This window comes from Numida meleagris, chromosome 1 (genome assembly GCF_002078875.1).
Source record: "Numida meleagris isolate 19003 breed g44 Domestic line chromosome 1, NumMel1.0, whole genome shotgun sequence".
Lineage (NCBI taxonomy): Eukaryota > Metazoa > Chordata > Aves > Galliformes > Numididae > Numida > Numida meleagris.
In genome coordinates this window covers 103529742-103542599 of record NC_034409.1, presented here as the reverse complement: position 1 = coordinate 103542599, position 12858 = coordinate 103529742, and the positions used below count along the sequence as shown (strand labels likewise).

General features: G+C 36.1%; 1 protein-coding gene across 6 annotated transcripts in view; it reads right to left on the bottom strand.

Annotated features, from left to right (window-relative positions):
* Positions 1-12858, bottom strand: part of ITSN1 (intersectin 1) — a 120990-nt gene that overhangs the window by 30647 nt on the left and 77485 nt on the right. For all 6 annotated transcript variants that reach the window (XM_021404690.1, XM_021404709.1, XM_021404730.1 and 3 more), the window contains 5 exons: positions 10078-10319; positions 8976-9135; positions 7965-8170; positions 7199-7281; positions 4896-5062 (listed from right to left, as the gene is read on the bottom strand). In XM_021404690.1, coding sequence (XP_021260365.1) covers positions 4896-5062; positions 7199-7281; positions 7965-8170; positions 8976-9135; positions 10078-10319 — 858 coding nt within the window. The remainder of the gene's footprint in view (positions 1-4895; positions 5063-7198; positions 7282-7964; positions 8171-8975; positions 9136-10077; positions 10320-12858) is intronic.

The window sequence follows — 12858 nt, the reverse complement described above, 5'->3', positions numbered from 1 at the left end:
AGCTATTTCCTCTGAACATAGATGAGTTGAGATGAGGTATGAATATCCTGTCATCCAGGCCAAGAGATTTGCAAGAAAATCCTTTGTGAATAGCCATGAGAAAACTAGCAAGCAATGGAAGTAGTCCTGTTGAGTTTTGTTTAAGAAAACAGCTACTCTGAAAAAACAAATTTATCTTAAAAAGCCTTCTTAATGTACAAACTCACAGTTCTCTTGTTAAAAAAAAAAAATCTTCCCTTAAGAACACCGGTCACTTGGAAAGAGTTATCTTTACTTATTTTTTTTTTAATGCACTTGCAGGACTAGTCATATACATGTAATTAGAGTATTCAAAACCAGGTGTGGTCTGGATTCTACCCTTGCACATCCCCTTCTTCAGTCATTTTGCCAACCTTTTTAGTAGATACTCTGTGTAGGACAGAAACCTCCTTTGCCCTAAATAATTACCTCTGTTTCTTCCTAGTTCATTGCCAGTCTTATCACAGTACAAAAGTCTGATACAAATAACAGCAACGTAGCAAATCTAAACTGTCTTTTGGTCAGAAATACTGAATATATGTAATATCCTATTGCCTTCAAGTGATGTTCACAATGCCTTAGTGTCTTCTCAATTTCTCCCTCAGCATCTTCCTCACATATCTGCAGCCTATATAGTGACCAGAGGGTTTTCAGAATACCAGTTCCTCTAAGGAAAAGAATGGTTTCATCCTCAATATTCTCCTTGTTAACTTGATATTTTAAAAAGTTGGGAATTTTTAATAATGAAACTAATAAAAGCAATAACTAAAAATCTAGTTGAATGACTGAGAGAACAGTGTTGTTTTAAAAAAGTGTATTGGTTGGGAATGCCTCTATAAAATAGATTATTAGGAAAAATACCTGTCTTGAAGAGTTTGTAGCTTCTCTATGACTTCAATGTTCTGGACATTTTCCAGGAAAGCTACTAAAGAAGCCTGATCTTTCAGACTGAACTATAACACTTCACAATGCTGTATTGGCAGGAAACTCAGCAGGGTTGTCGTGCTTGTCCTATTACCTGAAACTGCTACTGGAAGGTGACAGTGAGGATAGGGAAGACATTTAAAAAAAAAAAAAATGGCACAAAAGCACTTTTCATACACCTAGTATACCACACTACCCTTTGACATTTTCTGAGTTAACATTTTGGGAAGGGTTGTGAAAAGTGGATGCATTAAGTTAAAAAACACTTGGTCTCAGTGTTACTTTCTTGTAAAAGACTGATTACAGTTACTTTCTGGAAGGCCAGCAAGTCTTCCTTTCTTTCCCTGGTTCTCTTTCTCTTCTGCCCTCCACTTTTCTCTACGACCACTGTGACCTATATTAACTCTAAAAAGTGAAATACAAAAGTATCATGCAGAGATCAGATACATAGACTAAAGTTAGGTCTGGGAACAAGATGTTCCATGCAAAGTGATGGTGGATTCATCCGCAGTCACGAGTAGGAAAAATTAGAAGGTCTGGAACCAAATGAGAGGACTGGCACTAATACAATAATATCAGAAATCGATACTACTTAGGTAAGTGTTTCTGGCAGAGAAACATCACTTTGCCCTATTAACAAAGAACAAGTATTTGGACTTCCAAATACATTTTTTCAAAACATCAATTAACCAGCATCCAGGATGTCAGATTAGGCATGTAGGGACAGATAAAGCAGGATGTGACACTGTATCTTTGCAGTTCACTGGTAAACATACATATTTTGAGAGGGAAGTTTCAAAACCACCACCTTAACCAGACTAAGCCTGAGTTCCATTTGAAGATTCTCTGAATCCTTGTTAAAAGGAAGAAATACACAGAAAATGCTGATTCGAAAAATATCTAAATAAACAGTACACTTAAAGATAGACACAACTTCTGGTCCCACTGAGGAGATGGAGAAATATTTTGTATTCTTTTGTTAAGAAAAACACAGTGGAGAGGAAATAACTCATTTTGTCTCTAATACTAATTGCATTTGAGAACATTTTGTGCCAAACGATAAAATCTTTTGAACAGCTAAGAAGAATTTGCTCTGATAATTCAACAAAACAAGCCAGTAGAACTACCAATTGCGTTGTACAGTAAAGCCTTACGAATCCAGATTGAATAGGTTTTGACTGCTAATATTTTTCAGAACATCTATACAAAGTCTCATAAGTTGAGGGGTCTAAATTTTTGTTTTTCCAAATCCACCATGTCAGCTCCATATCCTAATGCAGAGGTAATTATCACCAATCTCAAGGAAAGGCAGGGTAAAATAAAAATCTGTGACAATTCTGTACATAACTACCTCAATTTAATGAAAAATCTGAGAATGGATCATCAGGTTGCTTACTTGAAGAACACAAAGACTTTCACTTAGTTAATATGCTCAAACTTTAAGGGAGAGAAAATTCTTTAATATGGTTGCTTGAGGTAAATGAGCACTATTGAAAGATCAGCACTGCCTTCTTTTTCAAGCCTAAGTCAACAGAGCAGAACACGGTAAACTAATTTGCTTTTTTAGCAAAATTTTTCATGATCAGCCAGCAGCTGTCCAAGCACAGCAGCACATCTGAAAGTTAAGACAGCCACTATTGTGAAATCCTTTGCAAAAACTGGCTCTGTGACCAAGCTGAATAGCAAAACCTTGTACGTGTAATGGCAATTATCCACTTGGAACAACTACTGTCTCCTGGGGGGCATGTGAATCACTTCAGGAAAATAACCATCCTGAATATAAATCTCCATGAGGTCTGTGCTCTTTGCTCTTTTTTCTCATCAAGATTTTATCTGAAGATGTGGTTTTCACCAACAAAAAGAGCAGTCGGACCACTTTTTAATAAACTGCACTTAGTGGTTTCAGGCCCAGACAAGCTGAGATCAGACAAACATGAAACTGAGTTCTCTAATAAACACAGTTCTCTGTATTAAATGTCTGTTTCTAGTTCTCTACAAAGACTTGCCAATATGTGTGCCTGTTCCCCATCAGACAGGACAAGCATTTGCTACGCCCAATACTTCAAGACACACAAAAGGCAGCTTAACATATCTTAATATAAATTCCCAGATTTCGAGACTAAAGTGCGTTAGGAATATCTCACGGGAAAACAAAACCAGGTCCCTCAAAAGTATTCAAAGTAAACTTAACCTCAGTTACATTCCTGTATGTCAGTGTTAAGGAACTAATTAGCAACTATTACTACCCATCTATGGATTAGGCCTCGTATGGCTTCAGGAAGCTGACACTGCAAGTTCTCATTCATCAACTATGATATGAACTTACAAGTAGTAAGTTCTAAAGAGACCTAGGACTCAGTTGCACGGTCATATGTTCTTCCACAGCTAGGGAATTAAATATCTGTATCCCTATTTCTAACCATGGAGCAACCACCATCTTTGTGATACACGTCAAGAACTACTGGCAGGGGTGAACTATAATCCATATCCTGAACTGCAAAAAGTTGTGCTTTCCTTAACCAGTCTTTTCCCTGAGACAGACCCACAAAAGATGTCTGCTGCCACAACTGAAGGGACGTTGCAGTGCCTAGAGGCATATCAAGCTGCTAGACTTGGGGACATATAGTTCAGAGCTTCCACTCCAAAGGCATGTCTGGATTGTCACTGAGCCCAGTCTTCAGGACAAACCTCTACTGCGCCTAATGAGGTGACATCCCAACTTGCTACTCTAAGAAACACTGCCTCTCTGACAAAAAGACAAGTTATCTTGCTATGGTGGAATCCACAGTGCTACAATACTTCCAATAACTGAACTGTTAAGAACTTCTAAACTAGTCTGGGACTAGATCCAACTTGGTTTGCAGCACCATAGTCACTAGACAGATTTAAGGTTTGACCTGATGATCATTCAAGGTCTCTTCCAACCTGGGCTGTTCTATGATTCTAGATTTGATGAAACTGAAATGGCAGGAAAGAGCACAGGCATACCCCAAAGTACATGCTAAACATAAAGCACAACATTTCTGTTCTAAAATGAAGATTGAAATTCTTGACTGAGGAGCACAGAATGGAACACGATACTCCAGATGTGGCCTCACCAGGGTAGAAGAGAGGGGGAGGATCACCTCCCTTGACCTGCTCTTTCTAATGCACCCCAAGATACCACTGATCTTGTGGGGCAGAAGAGCACAGTGCTCCTGGCTCATGGTCAGCCTGTTGTCCACCAGGACACCTAAATAAATTTGTATTTATTTACTTAAAAAAAAACCTATAATTCTCAGAGACACAAACAAAAAATCCTTTTCATCAAGAGATCAGTACTGTATACAGCTGACAATAAGCCAATTCCTACTGGTAGGTGAGAGTTATCCTCCCAAATAGACAAGGAACATAAATGAGAATGCATCTCTCTTAAGAATGTCTAAAAAAAAGTTTAGCACAGACACGCTCTATCAGATTATTCCAGGATAAAATCAGATGAGACAGGATCTCTACTATTCAATCAATAAATACAGTAATTAGCTAAGTTTAATGGCCAATTTGCTTCCCTGGGTCAAAAGAACACTGAAACAGTGTTAATTTCTTTTCTAAGGAAAATTACAGATGGATACAACTTAATCATTAAAAACTTACCTGGAAAAAAAAGGAATCATAGCTGTTTTTATTTATCTCCATAAAACTGCTAAGTTAACTATTAACATATCTAAGAGTTATTGTCATAAATGGTTCAGAATGTAACTTAAGAAATTATGTTGTGAAATGTAACTGTTGCTTCCCTTTCCAAAGGAATAGTTGGAATAGTTGTCCTTTCCTTTCCTTGCTTTCCTTTTCCAAATTCATGTTCAGCAAATACTTTTTTTTCCCTTGCAGTGATATTTGTAAGTCAGTGGTTCACAACACCAAAGAAAACATAACTCCCCCAGGTCAATTTTAAAACAACTTAACGTCTCTACCTCAGAATCTTTGAGTCTCACATAATTAGAAGGGAAAACTCCTGTTTTATCACCCAGTGTTCCTGTCCACCAGTCGCCATCTTTCTTTGTCACAAGAATCATATCACCTTGCTGAAAGGTTAGGTCTCCTTGTTCAGAACTCTCATAAGTATACATAGCAACATACTCTGAAAGAAGGAAATAGATACACAACATTGGGAAACACTTGATAAACTGCTCAATTATCATTTGCAAAGACGAATAGAATATGATCTAACTAGAGGCTAGATAGAAGATAAATTGATTAATTACTTTAATCATAAAGCTTCAATATTTAATGTATAAAATGAAATATATAGCAGAACTAAATACAATCTATCAAAAGTCTGCCTTGGGGGAATCTTTTTGGTAAAATAGTTTGCTAGTATAATTAAAATGTACATACATTATTACTTTATATCAGAAACTACTCTGAACACATTTCCCATTGGTTTCTGATTTGTGCTGATGACTTGCATTTTCAGATTTGAGGACAGAAAAAAATCTCAGTATCCAAACATCTGCAGATCTTACATACTCTGCTTGGCTCTCATGTACAATGAATTCTTTCGTTACTTGAAGGTTTGCATAAAGAGTACACATCTCATTGCATCTTATGAAACAGATGGCTGGGAAATGTCAAGACAAAGCCTGAATGTGTTCTGTTTTGTTAAAACACGGTCACCTACTTAGCATTCAAGTGCAAAAACACTAGACTGATGTTAAGTAATGCAGTGCATAACCGTCTCACAGAACTACATGAAAAACAATTTTACATAAAGGATTGCAAGGATTTTGGACAATTCATTAACACTTTAAACTCAACTTGATACATTCTTATTTAAGTGAGCATTAACACACTTTACATGGACATGAAATAGGTTACTGAAGATTATATCCTATGTTTCTATGATCAGCTCTGGAATTAAGAACAGGTCACAATATTTCAGGAAGACTATCATGCATGCTTGACAGAGATGTTCAAGTATTCCATTGCAACTGGCAATTGTTCCATTTACTTGAACAGTAAATCTGACAAAAACCCTCAGCTTGACTACTGACCTTCAGCAAGAATTCAATCCACAATAAATTTTCTTAATGAAAGCTAAGAGATGGTTTACCTAACAACTGCAGTTGAAGAAGACATACATCTGTTTGTACACAAGCACACAGACACATTAAAATTCACAATGTACACTATATACATGTATATTCTCTTACGTTCTCTACATCTAATAAAATATGGATTTAGCATCTTCTATTATTTCTTAAAAAAACAGCTTTTTTTGAAATGTTTTTATATATATTGTGTCCCTTTTAATACTAACATATAACCTGAGATATCCTATACTTTATCCTATACTTTACAGAAAAAGACTTAGCATTTCCAAATTGCTTTAATGAAATACATACTGAGCAAGACTAGTTATGTTTTGAAATAACTGATCACCTCTCTTTCCACTTTGGATAGATCTTTAACATTCTCTTCTTTTGATTTCTGTAGTGTTCATGTCACTAGGACATCAAATACATCAATAACCAAAGAGACTTTTCCACTCGAAATTATATGTAGAACTGTAGTTGAAAAATGCAATGCATTCTGAAGAGATTATGTAGATGTTAATTTGAAAACTAAATTTAGATCCATTAACTTACTCTGACTGTGATTTAAGTTAACCTAACAGACACTGCACTGAAGTGGATTAGAGTGTCCACAGCCTGTCAGCACAGCTCACATGGAAACAGTTGAAGAGTGGTAACAACCAAGAATGAAAGTCTTTTAAAACCCTCCAGAGACCTGACAGTTATCTGTCTGTGCCCCATATGCTCCATCCTTCAAAATGAGGCGTAGCTTTGACCATAAGGATCACAACTTTCAAATAAAGAAACTACAGTCAGTTACAGAGAGCTTTAATGAAACAATGGAAATGAGTATTGAGTGAAATTGAGACATTCATTAATAATTCCTGGCATCATGAATTACCTATGAATTACAAATAAACACAATATGGACATGTTTACTTGGCCCTCTGCAAAAACCCATTCTAAACAGTTCCACTGGGAACTGATACCAAAACATTTATGTATGGAACACTATAAACTGTAGAAGAAATGTTAAAATTATTGTTTCTACATATAAAACATAGACGAACTTCAATTTTAAAAGGCCTGATCTTAAAACAAGCCTGTTTTGGTGATTCTGGGCTTATTTTTGGTAATACGCAGACTGCTTATATTTAATTACCATAAAATAGTGTTAATGCCATTCAGTTTGGAATGCTTACCTTCACCTGACATAGTTGCTTTAGCTGCTGGTGATGCTACTCTTTTCAGACTAGCAGGGCTTTCTGAAGAACCAGAATCCATGCTTTACAAGAGAATAACAGTTATTTAAGAAACTAAATCTCTTCAGAAGATGCTTACTGTATTTAAAAATAAAATATGCATATGTATCCCTAAGCAATGCCCTAAATTTTATAATAGATAGTAAACTTACAAATTAAAGCTTTCAAGTACGATGACTAGTCTTGGTTATAATTAAGTAATTGCATGAAATACACAATTTGCTGCCCCTCCTCTTCTCCCTCAGAAGAGAAAAAAATCAAAAAACATTCTAATTTTTACTACTGATGTTAACGTTGACTTCACCTTTCACAGAACTAGATTCTGTTTGTTTCATCCTCCAAGAATAATGGTAAGTGATTAAGCTTTGAGGTATAGCATTTTATTCTGGGAAAAGATTAGCTAAGACTTACATAGCTATAATTAATAATGTCAAAATAGTAATTTCTTAGTTGCAAGTCACATATAATTAAGACTATTGATTATCCTTTAGGTCTATTGGTGGTGGTGCATGGTGAAAGGAGAATCAAGGTCAGCTTACATATTCCTCACCTGAATTTTTTGAGATGGGAGTAAAAAACTAACAGAGAAGAGTCACATAAAAATATTTCTACAGAGCTGATTCTAAACTTTAAAACTCAAGCGAGCAACTCTTCATATTTATTTAACCAATATAGTACAGAAGTATGGTATAAGCAAATACAATACCTTGTTGACTTCCTAATGGGGCCTGAAATAAGTTTCACATATGACTTAGGAAACCACCCTTTTTGTCCTTGAACTTCTCCAAACCACCACATATCTTGCTGTTCTAAAACTGTGATGACATCATTTTTGTTGAAATTAAGGTGGTTGTCTTTTTTTGCTCTCCAAGGATACAAAGCCTGTGCTTGAAGTCCCTCCACTTTTTCACCCTAATGCAATGTAAAGAAAAAGAGGGAGAATTCAGTCTTGCATCACTTCTCATAAAGAAAGCTCCTTAAGGAATTATATTCTTATACTATCTATATAGCCACAAAATACTGTGACTCATCTGTATAAAGCAAAACAAGTCAGTCAAAATTACAAAGTAATACAAAAAGCACTCACAGCCTCCTACATTTCTATCTGTTAATGTGTAATCACTACAATGCAAGACTATTAGGGAGTTTGCTTCTTTGCAAGTTCTACAATTAAGATATGGATATAATAAACCTTGACAAAGTTATTTTGAAAGGTTTTAAGGTAAACTTTAAGGAATATAATGCTTTGCTGCAAGTTGTATATTCCAACCTTTTAGTTTTGCTCAAAGACACTAAGGTATTTTGCGTTTTTCAGAACAACACATTAGCTTACAAGAACAACATGTCCAGTTGAGGAAAGTGTAGTCTCTTAACAGATGGACTGAATTCATCTAATGTGAAGCTTAGTCACATCTACACCACTTAACCATATAATCCACTCTGGAACAAAGATTGTTGTCATGTGATTTAATAAAGCCCAAAGGAAGTGACCCAAAAATAGCACCCTGCCAAAACTTTAAGAAGATTGGACCACTGTAGTTTTAAAAAGCCAGCAAAGAATAGCAGAAGAACAGCAGCCTCTTTGTGCTAGATTCTGCCACCGACTTTGTTAATGGGTTATCGATGCTTTATCACTCCAAACTGTCATAGTTCACACATCTCAGGAGAGGGTTTCAATTGCCGGGTCAGAACAGCTCCAGTAAACACAGCTGCTCACCTGACCCAATACAGGAGAGGGAGATGATCCTGTAACAGTGGCAGGGGTGAAGGCTGATCTCTGTCGTAGCTGCCCTGCACTGGGAACAGTCAAAGATGGCTGAGCTGCCCAGGCATCCCAGTTGTCTGTCTCCGGTTTCTCATTAGCGTTTGCTGGCCATCTGAAATTAAGTGAATTACATTATTCCTACAGTTCTCAGGGGAATAAAAATGCTCATGCATAAAGAAATAAATTCTACATTCTAGATCTCTTTCTTGTAATTCAGTATTCCATGAGTTATAAGCAGCTTAACTCTCCAGTGAAAGTTATGCAACCAGACGGTTACAATAAATACATTTCTAGGAGGCAGTCTCTAAGAATAGTTAATTGCTCATCGTAGCTCATGTATGGCCAACCGTTTTTGTAATTTAGTTTCATTGTTTAGGTGTGCCCTGGTACAATGAAAATGTTAAGTACTGCAGTCTGTATTATGCACAGTCACTGACCTCTCACATGCCTCTGTGTTATGCCTCATATTGCTGTTTCAAATCTTTACCTTTTTCCTTTTGCTTAAAATTGTTTCCTACTGACTTTTTCAACTTTTAAAAAGAGTTTTATACTACATCTTATCCTTTTTAAGTTATCCCCTATCCTTTAAAATGTCCACCGAATCTCATGATCCATATCTCTCCCTCAAAATAACCCACTTAGATGAACAAAATTCAGTGAACTCTAAGAGCATAAACAAAATATCCAGCTCAAATCTTCTCTGCCTGTTTTCTTTGCCTGCTTCACGTCCTCTTAGATGAGTAATCAGTTGTCTGCCTGGACTATAATAGTGCCCAAAGGCCACAACCACCAAAACCCTTATCACGTCAGGGACAGCATTATTAATTTTTATAAAAAGTACGAAAGTATGTATTATCTACATAGATATGACAGGAGAATGATTCCAGTTTAACAAGGCTGCAATTGTAACAATTTACTACAGAAAAAATATTTTACTTCAAACAAAATCTTTTTGTTTTGCCATCTGTGTACTTTGTGTTACCTTGCCATCATAGTCTAATCAATTAAAAAGTACTCCAATGCATCTGAGGTGATAATCACTACCCAAACATACGTTGAACTGAAGTCTGCCCAGTTGTTGGCAGTTGTCGTACACTCTGTAGATGCAGCAGTTCCTAGTGACGTGGTTGTTTCATGCACAGAAACTTTAGGCGCAGGAGCAGCCTCAACTGGTTTTATAGATGCTGGAACTTCACTTTCAGGTATTTTTTCTGCGTAGTTTGCTGGGAACCATCCAGTTTTTCCCTTCAATTCTCCACCAAGCCACCCCGGTTCTCCAGTCTGACTTTCATCCACCTGCAGATGCATTAAATTAGAAAGCTAAGAAACATAATATACAAATGGAATTTTTACTTTAAAAAAAAAAACAAAAAACATCTCATCCACAGTAATTAACTTTATCTACTTACAGAGAAATTATAACTTCATTACAAGTATAAGCTCCACCTAGGTAGAACTTTGTTATTATTATTTAATTTACCGTTGGGAGGATTATGCCATCAGCTATTCCTTCAATAGCATTTAACAGCTATGAGAACATTTCACAATGTAACATGATTTGCAATTATTTTTTTTTTTCCAAACCAGAATCAAAAGGTTTTCTGGGTGATGAGGTTAAAAAAGAAGTTTCATTTCAGCCCTAACGCATACGTCAAGCACAGTTTTTTAAACAGATGCTTGAAAGTCTGCCATAGCACACCAGACTTAGAGATATTAGTTCTGGAGTAGACCATCATGTATTGCTATTTCTGGTTTAAAACAGTTTTAAACAAGTTTTTTCTAGATTTCCTTTTGCAGAAAATACAACAGAAACACAGCATACTAAAATCAACATCCACCAAACAAATTCAGAACTATTGTGACATATTTTCTAACACATTTATATGAAATAATTCCATGGTAATCAAGAAATGCAGAAGAAAAATAATTCACCATTGCTACCCCTCCTCATAACTCATGAATTGATATGGTAGCTAAACACTGATGCAAAATCTGGAGGCTGCAGACACTTTTAAAAAGAAAAAAAGGCAGCAATTGCATTAGGTAATAATTACAGTAAATTTGGTCATCTAGCTATCCAATCTCTTTGATACTCCAATGGAATTTCAAGGGTTTAAACAAACATTTACATACAAACAAGGTTGCTCCCTTGGCGCATCAATAACATACATCTATCTGCTGCAGATTCCCAAGCAATGATCAAGTAGGCAGTAAAACCAGGCCAGTAATGAAAAGTCACATGACCAGCTCTACACAGGGGCTGGGTTTTGGCAAGAATTTCTCTCATCTGTTTAGGCCAGCAGCAAACAGTATTTTAAAATACATAAAAATTTCTAATCAGAGCTTAAGTCACAAGTTTACTGCTGCAGTTGGAATATAGCAGTTGGAAAAAGATGCCTAAATACCTAATTCAAAACCACCTCACCCTTCTTCCTAAGCATCCATTGTCAACACGAGGGATTTGTTGTCAACAGTACCCTTCCTGAGCTAAAGAATCAGAAATACTATCCCTTTCAATCATAGGAGTTTTCAGGATATTATGACATATGATGACATCCTACAACGGCATATGGTAATATCTCAGAACTGGCTGCTTCAACAGATGGAAATGCGCCCATCTATTCATTCTGTTTGTGTGGAGAGAAAAAACAAAACAAAACAAAAAAAAACAACACAGTGGTAGAAAAAATTATTTGTAGCAATGGTGTAAATGAGTCACTCCAGACCAAGAGAGGGAATGCTGTTTTGCACAGAAATGACTCAAACTGAAGCAGCAAAACCTCTGCCTCCAATTGTTCCCAGATCACTCCTTGGAGCTAGACAGATTGCTTTGCTTCACGTCCTGTGTTGAGTCTTTGACTCTCTTTGACTGCCTACTATTGTAATTTGTATCCCACACTCCTCTTTTGGTGCAAAACAATCCATTATTTCTGATTTTTCTTGCACATATCTTCTGCCTCAGTCCCTATTAACTCCAAGTAAAACCAGAAATGAATAGAGTACATGCTTGACCAGTTCAACGTGGTTTCACTGCAGTGCAGAGCAAAATTTCCCCTGCAGCACTGAATAGGATTGTTAGCACAGCAATATGAGTGATGGAAGGTCACAGTAGAGGTGAATCTTGGGACAGCAAGGGAGAAATGGACTATCAGCATCTGATGCAGAGCTGAGTAATCTAAATAGTAACAATAAATACATAGTTCCTACATTCAGTTCCTCAGGTCATAACTGGAATCAGTAATAAATGAAAGAATCAGTACTGAAAGACCAAGAATGTGTTACCATGGTCTTCAGAAAGTAACATCTTTGAGACAAATCACAGTAAACACAAAAAACCACTGTGACTTTTCAGCAGATAAAAAAGATTACCAAAGGGATTATTAAAACAACTGATGTAATGTCTTCTTAGAAGACAGTTTTAAGTTATTATTAAGTAATTCTTAAAATAGCTTAACTATGCGTGTTCAATTAAATTAAGTTTTCTGAATATACTCATATAATGGCACTTTGAAAGGCAGTTTTTATTTTACAGTTCTTTGGAAATGATTTCTGAGTTATTCGTATAAAATATAACTTGCATTCACTTTTGTAGCACAGTACTAGAACTTTAAACAAATCTCTTTGTATGTTTTTCAAATTAATTTGTTCCGATTACCTTGTATTTTTATACTCACCATCCCAAATCCTACAAGAAACTTTATTCCAGATTATTTTTTGCAAAATACAACTAGAACGCAAATGTACATCCAAACATTGAATAGCAGCGTGTGTGTATTTCTAATTTACTCAATCATACTTCAGGGACACAGCTTAAAAATTCTCATTCCCAATGGCT